Source organism: Antedon mediterranea, chromosome 6, assembly GCF_964355755.1.
Source record: "Antedon mediterranea chromosome 6, ecAntMedi1.1, whole genome shotgun sequence".
In the NCBI taxonomy this organism is placed as follows: Eukaryota; Metazoa; Echinodermata; class Crinoidea; order Comatulida; family Antedonidae; genus Antedon; species Antedon mediterranea.
Window position 1 is genome coordinate 12321140 of NC_092675.1, and position 18740 is coordinate 12339879.

At 33.9% G+C, this 18740-nt stretch overlaps 2 protein-coding genes across 2 annotated transcripts in view; both read right to left on the reverse strand.

Moving 5' to 3' along the window:
- LOC140052382 (asparagine synthetase domain-containing protein 1-like) overlaps positions 1-16645 on the reverse strand; it is a 260219-nt gene extending 243574 nt beyond the window's left edge. The window contains exon 1 of the mRNA XM_072097972.1: positions 16629-16645. The gene's annotated coding sequence lies outside the window, so the exon portion shown is untranslated. The remainder of the gene's footprint in view (positions 1-16628) is intronic.
- LOC140052427 (uncharacterized) lies at positions 4215-5084 on the reverse strand. The gene has a single exon (XM_072098038.1). The coding sequence runs from the start codon at positions 5082-5084 to the stop codon at positions 4215-4217; it is 870 nt and encodes a 289-aa protein (XP_071954139.1).
- Positions 16646-18740: the final 2095 nt, after the last annotated feature.

An 18740-nucleotide genomic window follows, 5' to 3' on the forward strand; every position in this document is an offset into this window, starting at 1 on the left:
CAAATTGTTTGTGAAGAGGATGTGTTTCATCATCAATGATACTTTTTACTTTTTTTTTAACACATTTTCTTTATACAAGGATTCAACATCAGGTAAGTGCTCTCCTACTATTCTAATTGCTCTATTTCCTATTCGATTAAGTTTAATTTTATCTTTTTGCATTGTATTACCATAAAAACAACAAACATTACAAAAAAGTATTACACTGAGAATTACAGAGTTATAAAACAATTTAAGTATAGTTTTGTCAATTTGTAGGTACTTCATTTTTCTTAAAATAAACATCCTTTGGTTGGCTTTGCATGTGGCTTTATTTACATTATTTATCCAATTTAGCTTATTGTCAATTATACAACCCAGATATTTGTACTCATTTACTACTTCAATCTCATTTTTATTTATAATCAGAGGTTCTAAGGGTTCTTTAATTTCCCTAAAATCAATTTGCATTTCTTTTGTTTTCTTTATGTTTAGTTTCAGGTTGTTATTGCAGCACCAGTGATAAAAATCGCACCCTAGTTGTCTATAGCTTGTTTCATCATTGCTTTTAATATACAACATTCATTTGAATTGGCTCTGAAACTGCTGGTGAACAGTGATAACAACATTGGGGAGATAACAGACCCTTGTGGCGTGCCAATGCTAACAGTTCTTTTATCAGATAAAATACCGTTTAGTTTAACATACTGGAACCTTTTTGTTAAGAAATTATATATCCATGAAGTCAATGTGTCGTTTACGTTCATTTCTTTAAGTTTGCGTACTAATGAACCAGGTTCAACGGTATTAAAAGCACTAGAAAAATCTATATACAAACATCTTACATATGATTTAGGCACATCTAAATGTTGGTAAATATTATGTAAGTGGAAGAGCACAGCATCTTCAACACTTCTATTACTCTGATAGGCAAATTGGAGAGGATCGAGAAAAAATTTGGTCTGATCAAGCAACTGCCTGAGTACAATCTTTTCTAGGCACTTACCAACATTGGATGTGATAGCTATTGGCCTATAGTCATTAAGTTCCTTGGGATTTTTTATCTTAGGAATTGGTGAGATACAGGCCGTTTTCTATTGATTGGGCACTGTACCACTTGCTAAACTCTCATTAAAAAGTTTGGTATATATCGGTGCCAACTCTTGGTTGCAGTATTTAATAACACGATTTCCAATTCCATCAGGGCCAGTACTTTTACCAGGCTTTATTTTGGCGAATACATTACGCACATCAACTACATTTATGACTGCATTGTTTACTAATGAAGTCTCATTTTCGCGAGTTACTGTGTCTTCATTTTCATTTTTGGTAACTAATATCTCGGATTCAAAACGACAGAAAATGTTGTTTAAGTCATTAGCGAAGTTCTCACTTCCATGTACACGCAATATGGTTTCTTTGTAGCCGGTTAGTGTTTTAATTGCCTTCCATGCTGCTTTAGGATTTTTGTCTTTAAATTTATTTTCAAGTGTTTTTTTGTATTTCAGTTTGCTATTTTTTATACACTTGTTTATTTCCTTTTGACTTTAGGAGTATCTTTTCCTCTATGCGCTATACGCTTATCTTGTAACAGTTTCCTTAGTTGGTTAGAGATCCATGGTTTTTCATTTGCATACATCTTTTTTGTTACTTTAGGTATAACCATATCAACACAAAAGGATATGTATGCTGAGATTTTCATCGAGCAAAATATCCCAATCAGTACATGCTAGACAGCCACGCAACTTTTCAACCACCTCTGTACTCCACAACTGCTGTTGTATAACTACTGGTTTTGACTGTTTTAATTTTGACTTGTATTTTGGCATAATATGTATATTGTTATGATCAGAATTTCCAAGTTTTGAACAGATTTTGCTTGTGTATACTTTTTTCACACTGCAGTAGCATAAGTCCAGTGTAGCACTGCCTCTTGTTTCTACAGAGATTGCTTGTTCATAAGTAGGTAGCACATCCTTCAAAGTGCATTTGTTGAAGTCTCCTAGAATTATTTGTGGAGCGTCCGGTGCCATTGTTTCATACCGGTGAACAGTACTGGAAATAGTCTCACTCGCATTATCAATATTTGCATTTGGGTGTATGTAGCACACTGTAAGGAAAATTTGAGAAAATTTTTGTGATAGATAGAAGGGTCTTGCACTTATGTTCAGTAATTCTAAATCCGGCGTACAGAGTTGTCCACGTATCCTCCAGTTACTACACCATGCTTTATTTATGTAAAAACATACTCCTCCTCCTCGTTTTTTCCCGACTCTACAGTTCTATCCGCTCTAGCTAATTCAAAATTACTTAGTACTAATTCGCTGTCAATAATATTATTATTAAGCCATGTCTCTGTGAAACATATCACTGAAACTTCTCTGTATTCAAACATGTATTTAGAACATGCTCTGAGTTTGTCAATTTTATTTGACAGAGATCTCACATTTCCTAAAATCATCGATGGAAGTGGTGGTTTAGACTTACGTTTTCTAAGGCGCTTTCGAATACCTCCACCTTTACCCCTTTTCCTTAACTTGACTTCCCGTGGAAACTGACAATAGCCTTCAGGTTTTGGGCTATCGCGACGCCTGAGGCTGTTTGATACGTCAAAGGTCTAGAATTAAGTATACCTTCTGCGCCAATGATAGCGGTAATTAACCCCTCATCTGAAATATCAGCCTTGCTTAATATTGCATACATTGCTTTTTTTGCGGATTTAATTAAGCTTTCATGTGCGCCTCCAAAATGCGGAGCTAAAGGTGGATTGAAACGCCATTTAATTCTTTCACGAGCCATTTGGCTATTCATTTTACTTGTATCCAACAATTTTATTACTTCACGTAATTCCCTCTCTCCGCCAACAAAATTAGTTCCGTTATCTAACAGTACAATTTTTGGCTGACCCCTTCTACTACAAAATCTATAAAACGCATTTAAAAATGTATCGGTATCCAACCTAAAAGCCATTTCCAAATGTACGGCGCGTGTAGCCAAACACGTAAAAAGACACAAGTATCGTTTAGTCTGTGCTTTTCCCCTACCCTGTTTTGTTAAAAATGGACCACCGTAATCCACCGCTACATCTTCAAACGCTCTTAAGCTGCCAATTTTAGTCCTAATTACCGGCAATGGTGCCATAATCTGGCTTGCAGTTGTTGCCTTTTTACGTTTACATACTAGATCTATTTTCGCAATCTCTAATTTCCTCTCTACCTGCTATAACCCAATATTTTTCGGATAGTTTTGTTAGTGTATAATTGACACCTGCTACGTGGTTTCCCTGCATATGATATTTATCAACAATTAATCTAGTGATTACATTTTTTCTAGGTAAAATTTCCGGGATACCTAACATCATAAGGAAGAGACTCATTTAATTCAAGTCTACATGTCGCTCTAATAACGCCCTCTTCGTCAATTTTTGGACTTAGAGAACTTATACTACTGTTGTTATGAACCGATTCGTTTTATTTAATTGTTTAATTTCAGGTTTAAATGCATTATTTTGTGCTTGTTTAATTAGTGCCCACTCTGCCTTAAAAACTTCAGTGACACTTAAACATACCCTTATTCTATCCCCCTTCTTAGTCATAGAATTTGTAATAAACCAAGTAAAGTATGCAAGGACATTAACTAGTTTGTGCCACTTAGAAAATCTAGTAGGATTTAATCTCCAATCACTGTCATGCTACACTTTTTCAATGTTTTCTACTATTTCTATCTTATTCTCTGGCCATCTATTTTCAGTTAACTTTAAAAAATCTGGCCCTTCCCACCATACTCTATTGTTACTTAAACTAGCTGCAGAACACCCCCTAGAAGCAATATCTGCCGGGTTTACTTGTGTTGGTATATATCTCCACTGATCTGGGTTAGTTGCGCCCTGAAGTTCGCCTATCCGATTGGCTACGAACGACTTAAAGTTTCTACTTCGTCCTCTAACCCACCATAGAACATTCATGCTATCCGACCATAATGTTACTTTTCTTAGGTCAATATCTAATACCCTTGCTACAGATTTTACCAACTTAAGTCCTAAAATAACAATAGCTCTAGTCTCGGTATACTTATAGCTTTTAAAGGTGATACTTTAGTTTTTGATGCTACACATTTTGTTATCGCTCTCTAAAGTGATTAAATAAATTACAGCAGCATAAGCTTCCACAGAAGCGTCACAAACTACATGCAAGTTAAGTTCTCCATTTCCACTTGGCCATAAACACCTATCAATTTTAATCTGGTTCAGATACTGTAAGTTTAAAATCCATTCTCGGAATTTTCAACCCCAACTCCCCTTCAATAGGCTCATCCCAGGTCATACCCGTTTCCCAAATTCGTTGCATGAGGACTTTTGCCAATATTATAACTAGTGATACAAACCCAATGGGATAGAATACTGATGAGAGTTTACTTAACACATTACGCTTAGTTAAGGATTCCACTGTAAGTTTCTCGGGAACTTCAAAGTGAAATTTATCTACCTCAGTATTCCAGTTCAAACCTTTTGTTTTTGTTGTCGGTAGTTTATTTAATGCCATATCTACTGATTTGGCCCTTTGTTCTATGGGAATACATTCCAAAACCCTCTTTGAATTTGATATCCATTTTCGGGGTACCATACGCGCTTGATTCCAAAGTTTTACTAACTGCTTGTACAATTCCACCCCTGTCCTTTCATCCTTAACAGAATCTAACGAATCATCCATATAAGTAGAATTTAACACAGTGTCGGCCGCTAATGGGAACTTAACTTGATTCATTCGTGCATTTTGCTTAGCTACGGTTAAAGCAATAAATGGAGAGGCATTAATTCCAAAAACCACCCTTTGGTGTTCGTAAACCGTGGGCTCTATAGATACATCTAAATCCCTCCAAAGAAAACTATGCATCGGCTTATCCTCCGCCCCATACAATTCTATTTGTAGATACATTTCCGATATATCACACATTACAGCTATTCTATTCAGTTTAAACCGCATCAAAACATCAAATAATTCTTTTAGAATGTTTGGCCCAGGGCTTATTGCGTCATTTAAACTAAAACCCCTGAATTTAGCTGCTGCATCGTATACCATACGAACTTTGATAGTTTCCCTGTCCATTTTTACGACAGGAAAATGTGGTAAAAACTCATTGTTGTGTAGGTGTTTGCTCATTATAGTCTACTTTCCTTATATATCCTTTGTCTAGATGTGCGTCAATAACTTTCTTGTATGCATAACATATAAACATACAACATATCAACATGATTTCTATTTCTGTCAACTTCTGGAAATTCAATATCTTTTAAATGTTCCCAATCCTTTCCAATTCTATTCCAGGGTTTTGGCTTTAAATTGCCAGTCACATTATCAGTCATCAATGCATTAAGTTTATATTTAATACTTTTATTTTTTTTTATTGGCGATATTTCAAATTTAACATTGTGTGTACTAAACGTTGTCGTTTCCCATTTAAGGTTCCCACCGTTACCTCTTCAATAGGGCCACTTAGTTCCAGTTCATTACATACTTCACTATTTATGTATGATTTCCCAGGCATTTAAAACATAACTGACACCTTTTTGCCAGTTCCCAACGTTCCTTAACTAGGAGGCCCTTAAATTTCTGACACTTCCATAACATATGTGCCTTATTACAGCATTTAACAGTTTCATTATAACCAACGTTAGACTTAGGTTGAGCCTCCGGGGCATTACCATGATACGTTTTGTGCCTAACGCCTTGGACACCCCTAGCATTTTCATATTCAAGATGTCTACCAAACATAGTGCTTGCTATTTTTGTCTGCTGTTCTACAAATTTAAGGAGATCGTTAAACGTTGGCTCGTTCTTTTCTAAAATATCATGCGCCTTATTCACCCATTTAATTTACAATGGTTTGGGAAGTAATGATTGGACCTTTAAAATATTAGAGGTACTGTTAAGATCACATGTATACCCAATCTGATTTAACGTCAACTCGCATTGTTTCATATCAGATAATTCAGATAATTCAGATAATATTTATTTAGATAATAATGAATGAATATATACAAAATAGAAAAAAGATATTAAAGTGAACATAGATAAAGCAGTAATTGGTAGTCATTATTATCATGGATCCCTTCTAGAAGTTGAAAACTTGTCTCGTAGGGACCCACAACAAAACACATTACTAAAAAAATAAAAATAACCTAGAATATATAATTAAGGATAAAAAAATTACAGTATAATAACATAACTAACATCTTCTTTATAACAATTATTTAAATTATATTTCAATAGTTTCATGATAATTATAAATGAAATAACTACCGATATTGGTAAATGAAAAAAAAAAATATGTATACATAAATTATAATTCCAGTATATATATAGTATATACTATATATACATTATATATAGTATAGATTAAAGATTGCAATAATGAACAACAACTAATATTTTGTGTAAGACATAAATAGTATATGAGTATAAATAATGATAATAAGCATATTAACTAAGCAGTATAATATTTAGATATATAATGATTCTTTAACTTTTTTTCGGAAAGTAAATAATGATATTGACGTTTTGATATTTGGTGGGATATGATTCCACAAATTAGGACCTGATATAGTTATAAAAAATTTAGTTTTAGTAAGTCTAGCAAAAGGAATGTTTAAATGAGAAGTTCTTAAATTGTAATTGTGAAATTTGGTACGTTTACAGAGCATATCAATCATAGAAATAGGAAGTTGGTTTTTAAAATAATTAAACATAAAACTGGCAACTTGAATATTGTGGATATTCGTTAATTTTAATATACCAAGACGTTTAAAAAGGGGTTCAGATGAGGTTCTATATGGTGAAAAAGTAATAATTCTAGCTGCACGTTTTTGTAATTTAGTTAATCTAGCAATATTAGAAGAGTAATCTGCAGCCCAAATAATGTTACAATACTGGAAATAAGGAAGTACAAGTGTGTTATAAAGAGAAATTAAAATATTTAGAGGGAAGAATTGCTTAAGTCTGTTAATAATACTAATAGATCTTGATATTTTTTTCGAAACGTAATTTTGATGACTGGTCCATTTGAGGTTTTCATGAATATATACACCTAAAAAAAGTGTTTCAGTTTTGCGTTCAATTTGAATTCCGTCAAGAAGTATATTTAGGTCATCAACTTTTAGTTTACGTTGAGAATTGTGAAAAATTAAATAATTTGTTTTAAGAGTATTAATAAGTAATTTGTTTGAAATAAACCAGTCACAAAATTTTGTTAATTCATCATTGAATGTAGTAAATAATAAATCAATATTGGAATTAGAGTAAAATAAGGTGGTGTCGTCGGCGAAGGATATTACTTGCAATTTGTTACTGACATTAGCCAGATCATTAACATAAATAAGGAAGAGCAATGGCCCAAGCACAGATCCCTGTGGCACTCCGCAAGTAATATCCATCGTCGACGATGTACAAGATCCTAATGCAACATATTGTTTTCTATCTTTCAAATAACTATTAAACCAATTCAATGAAATACTTCTAATTCCATAGCACTCAAGTTTTTTAATTAAATTATCGTGATTAATAACATCGAAGGCCTTTGAAAGATCAATAAATAAACTTAATAAATTTTCTTTTGATTCAAATGAATTTTTAATATTATTAATAAGATCTAAAACGGCATGGGATGTAGAGTGATTTTTTCGAAAACCATATTGGCGTTTATTAAGTATATCAAATTTTGTGAGATAATCAGAAAGTTTAGAATACATGAGTTTTTCAATAATTTTGAAAAACACTGAAAGTAGTGATATTGGCCGGTAATTAGATAATTGACTTCGTTCACCTTTCTTGAAAATGGGCACAACTTTAGCTAGTTTTAAGTGTGTTGGAAAAGTGCCAGATAAAAAAGATGCATTTATACAATGGGTAAGTTGGTGGATGATTAAGGGAGATACAGATTTTAAGACACGAGCAGTAATACCGTCAGATCCAGACCCTTTATTAGAATTTAGATTGTATATAGTTAGGTTAACATCATCAATTGAAACTGGGCTAATATAAAATGAGTTGGCAAACGCAGAATGAAGATAAGATAATGGATCAGTTATATTAGTTGGCATACTATTAATAAGATTAGGACCAATTGTAGAAAAATAGTTGTTAAACGATTCACATATCTCTTTTTGAGTTTTGTAAATATTATCACCGTCTTTAATTAGATTCGGGTGCTTGTTATTATTATTACCTTTATTTAAAACAGAAATTTATTACAAGCCATGTGTTCTTCAGATTACCTTTATATCTATCAAACTGGGAAGTATAATAATTCTTTTTAGCAGTGCGACAAAGATTAGTGAAAATATTATTATATTTTGTATAGTTTAATTTGTCATTATTACTACGTGTGTGCATATATTTGTTATAAAGTTTATGTTTTCGAAAACGTTTTATTTGATTTTATACTACTTTTAACCAAGTGTCTGGAAGGGATATTTGTAAATTTTTCAATAAATATATCAAAACTCAATCTTGGGTCACAATCAAATATCATAGACCAGTCTTCACCTTCTAAATCAATCGATAAGGCATTTAGGTCGTTTATACGAAATGAATAGTTGGCGCTATTATCATCAAGGTTTTGATCATTAATTTCTTGATCAATGAACTGAAATATAGGAAGGTGGTCGGAGATATCATTAAGTAAAACACCAGCAACTATTTTATAGTTAGATTGTTTGGAATAAAAATGATCAATCAAGGTGGCCGAAGTTGAGGTAATCCTAGTTGGTTTTGAAATAGTTGGGAAAAAAGAATGGGAAATTAAAGTATTTAGGTAGGTGTTTGTTAATTTATGGTTATGGAATTTTAATAAATCAATATTGAAGTCTCCCATGAGATGACAATTTTTGTTTTCATTGTTATTTTGGGTTAATACATTATCGACGGATTTAGTAAAAGAATCTAGCCCTCCACAGGGGGCTCTGTAAATAATGCTTATAATATCATTTTTTGTCTTTGAATTTTCAATCTCAACAAAAAGTGATTCGGAAAGGTCGTCTGGTAATTTTAAGTCATTTCGAATTGTAATGCTAATATCATTACGTATAAAAAATGCAACTCCTCCGTCAATTTGATTATTGCTTCTATTGCTTGCAAAGAAGGAGTAGTTATTAATGAAAGGAATAGGGGAGTTTTCATTAAGCCATGTTTCACTGATTCCGATTATAGAAAATTTGTTATTAATTGAATTCAAAAGGCATTCGAGATCATTAACTTTATGCGTAATACTTCTAATATTAAGATGCAGGAGAGATAGTTTAGTATTAAAGGATGTATTAAACTTAGAATTAAATTGTGAATAATCATAAAAGCTGCATTCATCTAGGGTAACTGACTGTGAATTGAGATTATTAATTAGTTGATCAAAAGATTCATCATATTTGTCATTTTCATTGTAATTAACTGGATTAAAGGTTATGTTAGAAATATCATTGTTGTTAGTAAGTTCAGAGTTCACATTAAAGTCATAAAAAGGAAGTAAGTGAAGATAATTAACATTCATTAACAATAGCTGCGTATAGCGTTATCTAAAAAAGAAATACAGCAATAAGCATGCATGAGACTGTATACATTAATACATAATTAATGAGAAGCAAAATAAACAATTCTTGAAATAAAAATTTATTATAGGTAATATTTCGGTTTTTTCATTTCATTTCATTTCATTTCATAGTAACATTTATTTCCTTCATAATATACAAAATAAATAATATAATACAAAATTCATGACGAGAAGAAAGATAGTTAAAACAATACAATTTTTTTCTCATCTTTAACATGAATAAAACAATATTATGAAGGAGGCACAATTTCTAAAAAGCAAAAGCTTGTGTTGAAAGTGCCTGAACAAAACAAAAAGTAACTAAAATCAAATTAGTAAATAATAGTAAATGGTATATAGGAATAAAGTAATTACCATAACGGACTATGAAAACAATAAAAAACTGATACCTAGAATATAACTAGTTAATTAATTTACTTTTGTATTAGATATTGTTTAGTGTTAAAGACGAAGCTATGTTTGTTTGCAGAAGTTGTAATTTTGTTAGGAAGTGAGTTCCATATCTTGGGTCCAGTAAATCTAATATTATGTTGAAAAGAAGTCTTTTTGTGTTTAGGAATATGAAGGTTATTGAGGATTCTTGTGGAATAGCCGTGAAATTCATAATTGGGAGAAAACATATCGCGTAAATGAGATGGAAGAAGAGCATTTTGGCTTTTGTAAATAAATAAACATTGTTGGAAAATATTAATATCTGTTAATTTTAATAATTTGAGAGAACGAAATAAAGGATCTGTACTAGTTCTAGGTGAAACATTCGAAATTATTCGAATGATTTTCTTTTGTAGTATTTGAAGTTTATTTAAATTGGATGGGAATGTGTTACACCAAACGATATTGCAATATAAAAGATATGGCAAAACAAGGGAGCAGTAGAGTGTTCGAAGAATATGATGTGGAAGAAAAGATGCCAGTCTACAAATTATACCAATATTTTTTTAGATTTTGTTTTCTGTCTCAATAACATGGGGTTTCCATGTCAGACGACTATCAATGGATACACCCAAAAATGTAGCATGATTGACCATGGGGAGAACAGAACCATTTAGTTTAATTTGCAATGGACCTAATTTAATCGGCATCGTACTACTTCTAAACAAAACATAGCTGCACTTTTTTAGATTTACAGAAAGGCTGTTTGCCAGAAACCATTCGGATACATTAATTAAACTTGTATATACAGTGTTAAATAACGACTCTAAGTGTCGATTTTTACAGATTAGTGTTGTGTCATCTGCATATAAAAAGTAAGATAAAGATACTGACGAATTGTAAATATCATTCACATATAAAAGAAACAGAAGAGGACCTAGTAATGAACCTTGTGGTACTCCACAGGTAATAGGCAAATAGTCAGATTGGGAATCACAAAACTTGGTACATTGGTAGCGGTTGGATAAATAGCTCTTAAATAAATTGAGAGGAACACCGCGAATACCATAGTGATACAGTTTTGAAAGAAGAATGGGATGGTTAATGGTATCGAATGCTTTCGATAGATCGACAAAAACACCAATTGCAGACTCATCATTTTCAAATGCATCTATTATTTCATTGGACAAGTCAATTAAGGCCATTGCGGTATCAAAATGTTTGCGAAATCCAAATTGCTTATTGAATAGAATATTATTTTTTTCCATAAAGGCATAGGTTCTATTATAGATAATTCTTTCTAATATTTTAGAAAATAGCGAAAGGACTGAGATCGGTCGGTAATTAGATAAAGTGTCCTTTTTTCCTGCTTTAAAGATGGGAGTAACTCTTGCCAATTTCAATTTATTTGGAAAAACTCCTTTTGTTAAAGACAGATTAAATATGTGACATAGAGGTTTAACCAAAAGGGAAATTGATTGTTTTTAAACAATCAATTTCCCTTTTATTAAAATAACTTTTGGACTGAATTCATCAAGTCCTTGCGCTTTATTAGTTTTAAAACACTTGACAATATCTATAATTTCTGTATCAGACACTGGACACATAAATAAAGAGTTTAAAGTAGGTAAGGGCAAATACGTTTTAAAATCAGATTGATCGGTTGGCAATTTTTTTGAAAGAGTTGGTCCAATTTCGACAAAAAACTTATTGAATTCATTTGCGATTTGAGACGGGTCTTCAATGGATTCACCATTATTGCCTGTTAGAACAACTTTCGTATTCAAATTCGGAGACCTTTTAATCAAGGAGTTAATTACGCGCCAAGTACCTTTAATATCATGTTGACATTGAGTAAATCTGTTTTGATAGTATTCGGTTTTAACACGTTTAATAAGTGAATTTAAGGTATTACGGAATTTAGTGTATTTTATTTTATTATGATTGGTAGGATTATTTAGGTATTTAGCATATAACTTGTGTTTATATTTAGTAGATTGCAACAGACCATTTGACATCCAAGGTTTTAATTTTGTGTTTTTTTTACTTTGCGTAGTCATTGGAAAATGTTTATTATATAAAAGTTTTAATTTAGTTTCAAAAGTATTATAAGCTTGATTAGGTTCTTGCAATAAGTTCACATCGTTCCATGTTATTACGCTAAGCTCTCGTTTAAATTGTTCGATGTTATTTTCATTAATTTTCCTAAAAGGTTTTTTTGGAGGTCTACTGACTGCTTGAGTATTTTTGTATGTTAAGGTAGATATAGAAAAAACAGGTAGGTGATCGGAAATATCGCAATAGAGCTGACCACTAGCGAGGTGTAAATCAGGCTGGTTGGTTAATATGTTATCAATAAGAGTAGCACTATTTGATGTTATCCTAGTAGGTCTAAGTATTAGCGGTAAATAAAAGTTGCTAAAAAGAGTGTTTACAAAATTGTTAGTTGTGGTTTCATAAGTATATTGCAAAATATCTATATTGAAATCACCCAACAGATATACCAGCTTATTTTCAGTTGAAAAAGAGTATGAAGTAGGTTATCTAGGATATCATTGAATGCATTGATATTCAAAGACGGAGCACGATAGATTGTTCCCACGATGATATTTTTCCCATGTATCTGTTCTATTTCAATAAATATCGATTCACATATTGATTCATCTGTTGTTAAATCATTACGGACAGTAACTGATACATTGTTTCGTACGTACAGGGCTACGCCACCACCCGCCTTAGATTTCCTATTTCTAGAAAAAATATTATAACCCGGCATATCTGTTAGGGGATTATTGTCATACTGTAGCCAAGATTCAGTAATAGCAATAACATCAAAGTCAAATTCAAGTGTAAGAAGAAAACGTTTTAAAGAATCCATCTTGCCCAAGAGACTACGTGTATTAAAATGGATAGTAGACAAAATATTTTTATCATTGTTATGCTTAGAGAAATTCTCTGAGAATGTTTCTGGATCAAAATAATTAGATTCATTTAAACTAGCATAAAATTGAGAGTGTGGATCAACATTTATATTCATGTTCTCGTATGCCACAAAAGGGTTAAATTTCACATCAGTTGTAGGGTTGGATTGGCACATTAATTATTATAGGTATCATAGATAATTTAAACATTAGGTAAAAGTTAACAATAATATAATAAAATAAAAAACTAAATATAACAATAATTAAACATAAAACAATTCCGTTTAGTGCTGCCGTATTACTAATACATAGGTAGCGTAAGCGTTGCAATCCCCGTGTATAAAACGGAGAATAATTTATTAGGTATGCAACCGGGTATGCAAAGGTATAATTTGCATAATGGTACGTAGCGGACATGCTTGGAATTTAAACAAGCAAAGCCAGGTTAAATATACTGACATTACAAAATGAAAGAAGGCAGAAAAAAAGAAACCATTCATATCCCAGTTCCTCAAAACACCGTAAAAGTTACTTGAATATATAGGGAGTCCCCGTAGAAGTTTGCCATTTACCAGCAGAGAATTTAAGTTTAGTTCCATTGTCATATAAAGCTTTAACTTGAAATTTCCATTTCTTCTTTTCTTTATAATCCACTAAGGTCAGATCATCTATCACGTAAACTGTTTATCTTGTAAGGCAATATTCTTCTGTTTCATGACTTGAACTTTAGAGTTATAACTAAGTAGTTTAATTATAATGTGTCGGGGCCTCACCGGCAGTAGCCCTACAGGACCGACTCGATGTGCACGCTCTATCGTTGGTATTTCACTAAATTCAAAGTTATCTATTAGAATGTTCCTGGCCAAGACAACATAATCCTCACCTGATTCTTCTTTAAGTCCCACAATTCGAACGTTGTTACGTCGGCTGAAGCGTTCGGATTTGTTGGCCTCTAGTTCGAGCTTCGCAACCGTAGATGATAATTTATCAACCGTTTGTTCGAGTTGACCAATCTTGTTAGCCTTGATAATATCGTTTTCTTCGAGTGCTGCGATTCTGTCCGAGTTAAATCCAATAGCTTGGTTCAAATCCTCTTTAATTTTTGCCTGCCCATCTAATAATGATTTTAGGGAAGCATGTACAAAATTGTTAAAGTCCACAGGGTTGGAACAAGCACTTTCAATATCGGCTGGGCGAGAGCGAGTCTGGTGGCCATGATGCATACACGCCGTGTAAATTGTAGTCAAATGAGGAGCGCTCGCTATACACGTCTTATCCTGAGCACGTCATTGATTGAATTGACGGTAAGTAGAGTCAAAGTAAAGTTAAATTATTGCGACGACTAGAATTACTCAGTAGCTTCGGGGGCATGTGCTTCCTTGAGGTTCGGGTAGTATTTGGCAAGATGATCCATGTCGATGAATGTGCGAACATAACCATTTGCATCTATGTAACGCAATATGTCAAGGTGGAGCCAGGCCTTTACTTTGTTAGAATGCAGGTATTTCATCGATGAGTATAATGCCTTTCTTCTACTTATCACTCTGCTGGTAAAATCATCATTTACGTAGATGTTATTATCTTTAAATTTAGGTCTCACTTTTGGAGCTGCCTTGCGTACTCTTTCTTTAGTGGAATATCTGAGAAAGTATGCAACAAGTGGTCTCGGTTTATCCCTGGTGGTATTACGTGGTCCAACTCGATGGGCTCGTTGTATATCATCATTAGCGATTTTGATGCCGGTGGTATTGGAAATAAATGTGGAAAGGAAATTAACAGTACCTTCGCTATCCTCCGCTTGTTCGGGTATGCCAGTAAACCTCAGATTGTTACGGCGTTGACGTCCTTCTAGGTTGTCGATTTTGTCGCGTATCTCTTCTATGCATTCCGTAGTGGATTGCTGCGTATCCTCGGCAATATCCTTCAGCTTAACATCCATGAAATCAGAATTTTCCTGCATATCGACGTGCAAATTGCTCAGTTCTTTTTGTAAACCGGTGATTTCAAGATTGAGGATGGTAATGTCTTTTTCCAAGGAGACAATCTTGGTGACTGCGTCGCATAATGTTGATTTAATATCAGCAATGGTTTTGCAGCCCATGATTGACTTGATGAGAGTCGACAGCCAGGTGTTCGGTTCAGCGGCGCTAATATTTAAATTAGAAATATTTGGGTCATTGTTTTCCACGTTGGCCATTGTAGATGTTTAGTTAGAATAAATAACAAAAGTGTACCTATATTTAATGCAACCGATACGTTCACTATCCAGGTAGGTATACAGGTCTCATGCAGTTAGTAGCTTATCCTTGCAACATGCTATCACAGGTAAGCGAGTACTGTATCTAAAAACGTATACGTGTGAGAGCTCCGCTCAAACACGTCTGCACTCGACGAAGGACAATACACTACTCAATTCCCGACTAAACGCCACACACTATCCGTGTCGCCTACACGTATTTGTATCCTTCCCGTCAGTTTATTCATAAGGGAATTCAATACCAAATGCAATTGACCAAATTGAGTTTTTAATATCTCTAAGGCCTGATCATACCCCTTGTCCCCCAACAATGTACAAGCTTCAATAGATGCCCTAGCTTCGCCAGTGCAAAACTGTACGATTCAAACGATAATTTAAGTTCACTAATAGCATTAATACTAGATTTGTCAAAGTTACTTTTAGTGTCCATATTACCCTTAACATCTGAGCGGTCTCGTTTCTTGTCCACGGTTTCGGCATTTTCATTCTTCGTCAGTTCCAACTTCCATCGGGCACTCTTCACTACTTTCAACAGCTCCACCTGACACTCCTCCATCCATTTTTCGGTGTCCGCAAATTCTTCGTCACTTTCTGTAAATGCTACAAATGCTTCATGAATGTCCTCCAGTTCTGCCACCTGTGTCTCGAATTTCTTGAGCAGCTTTGCTATTTCTTCAATGTCTAGATTGTCATCTTCTTGCGACAGCACCTTAATGATATTTAATGTTCTCGTCAAATGACCTTTTTTGTTTCTGTTACTAAGCTTTACTGCAGCCTTCCTTTACTCCATTACGATGCGTTTTCAAACAGTCTGCGGGTATAGCACAAATTCCAATAACCAAATTCCACTTGTTTTGTTTTATTAACCCCGCTCTGCTACCATTTTTGTTTCGGAGTCTCAAAACAAACGTAGGCCCCAACTGTAATAAACTGAATTGACTGGTCGACAAACACATACATTAAACGCATCACCACAATAATTGTTTGGTGTCGTCGAAGCTTCCATTTATTTGTTGTATTGGCTACACCCAGCACGAAGCTCAATTGTCGACTGACCAGCACAATAACCTGTGCAATGTTTTATATAGCTAATTTGCATAAATAGATGGTAAGCTCGCTTCGCTCGCGTACCATCTAGGTCGTGGCCACAGATGGTTCTCGAATACATAATAATTTCAGCGTTAAAAAACTGGCGATTTCAAATGTACGTACCGCAGGACAATAATACATTTCGTTTACAGCCTACAGGAACGAATAAATAGACACTGTAATTTATGTACTCAACTAAAATTAGCACCATGGGAATTACTTCCGAAAGAATTGAATTGAAATTTATATTTATACTGGGTAACCTCTTCAGTCAAAGACTGGTCTCCCAGAGGGCTCAGTTGGTGATCAGTGGCTGTGATGTACTAATACACCGGGGTAACCCCCTACTCGTCTCGAAAGATGTACTAGGTTCTTTAAAGTGCACACGAGCTAGATGTGTACACTGGACCTACGGTTTATAGTCCTTATCCGAGAAGACTCGTTCTACCACCAGAACCATGGAGCGAGTGAGCCTCGAACCCTTGCCGATGTTATGGCTACGTAATTACGGTTCCACTGTCTTAACCGCTCGGCCACTCACTCACAAACTTGTCACAAAATGAGACCAATTGTTTAAGTCAAATTTAAACAAACTTGATTTGTGTTTTGTATGTAACATTAGGGTTGAGGGATGGGGAAGAGGATGGGTGCAAAGAGAAACAATTTTTAAATATTATTCTTTATCCATTTAGTAACGAAATATTAATTGAACTTATTCAACCTTATGTTCCTAAGCGGTCTCTGAGATCTAGATCTGAGTTTTTTCTTGCCCATATATTTCATCCTTCCACTAAGTTTTATGGAAATTGTTCATTTTCTTCGGCATCCGTTTCTCTATGGAATGCGTTGCCTATTGAAATTCGTCAGGCTACTTCCACCAGTGTCTTCAAATCCCTCCTCAAAACCCACTTTTTAATTTGTAAATTTCTAAATTGTTCTGTCTTTGTAAAGCGCATTGAGGCTTTCAGCATACTGCGCTATATCAAGTACCAGTTATTATTATTATTATTGTTTTCATGTTTTACAAATAATATACCACTAAACACAGTAAAACATTGAGATGTAATACTTTGTTGAAACTATCACCGTCCTAGTCGATTGAAATAGTACAGTAGCCCCTACATGTAACGATACATCACTACGACGTGTATATGTTTATATAATGTAAAACAATTTGTGAAAACCACCTCTATTCGGGGAAAATCATAAATTCGATTTAATCGTCAATAAATATTAAATTATCTAACTCAACTTAATTAGTAGGCCTAATGGTTTTCAATTGTTTCCTAGAGCCCATTCATACTTAAGTTGGTTCCTACCCTACCCACCAAAGTTGTTCTGCGTTTAGGGCATGTGATGTACCGTAGGCCTATCCTCTACTGGTTTTACAACGCTACTCATGCCAGTGAGGGAAGGGTGATGATGTGGGTGGTTTAACTGCAATAATAAAGATTTATACATAATATACGGCGAGTGAAAACGCTAGCTCTTTATCCGTTAAAAAAAAAATTATATCCAACCTCTGCAGCACAGATTGAAAAAAAAATGGATCGAATTTCTGTTATGAGTATACAGTACTTGCCTTTACGACGCCTGAGGGAATAGACACTTGTGTAATCAATACATTTGTATAAACGTATATTAAATCTATCAAAATAGTATTTTTTAAAGAAAATCGGCCTGTCTTCAACATTATGATGCTGTACTCGAGCTGTTCAACCGGTTTTCAGCCATTAAAAACAATTATCGTAGGAAGAGATAGGAAAATGCGAAGCATCCTCGTATTATCGTCCGCGGGTATTTTTCAAGACGGACATCAATTAGACAGTGTATACCCCGATCAAAAAACACCCCTATTTGGGGCAAATCGTTGAACCTAAATTCGTTTTAATCGTCAATAACTAATTATCGAACTCAATTTAATTAGTAAACAGGGTTACATCAGGCGGTTAAAATCAGTACCGAAAGTACGAACCAACTTTATATACCATCGAGTAAACATTCTAGAAATAACGCGCGATTTACCGAATTTTGCCCTTACGTAAATTTATATATAGAAGGTGTAACAAAGAACAATACAGTAAGCTCTACTGCACACTGATGTATTCACCTTCTGAACACTCGTACCTGATTAATTTGGCTAACTTGTATTAATTGGACAACCCGTACCTGATTAATTTGGCTAACTCGTACCTAATTAATTTGGACAACACCTACCGAATTAATTTTGACAACTCGTACCAGATTAATTTGGACAACCCGTACCTGATTAATTTGGCTAACTCGTACCTAATTAATTTAGACAACTCCTACCTAATTTATTTGGCTAACTCGTGCCGGATTAATTTGAACAACTCGTACCTGATTAATTTGGACAACTCGTACCTAATTAATTTGGACAACTCGTACCTGATTTATTTGGCTAACTGGTACCCAAAAAATTTGGCTAACTCGTACCTGATTAATTTGGCTAACTCGTACCTCATTAATTTGGGTAACTCGTACCTAATTAATTTGGCTAACTT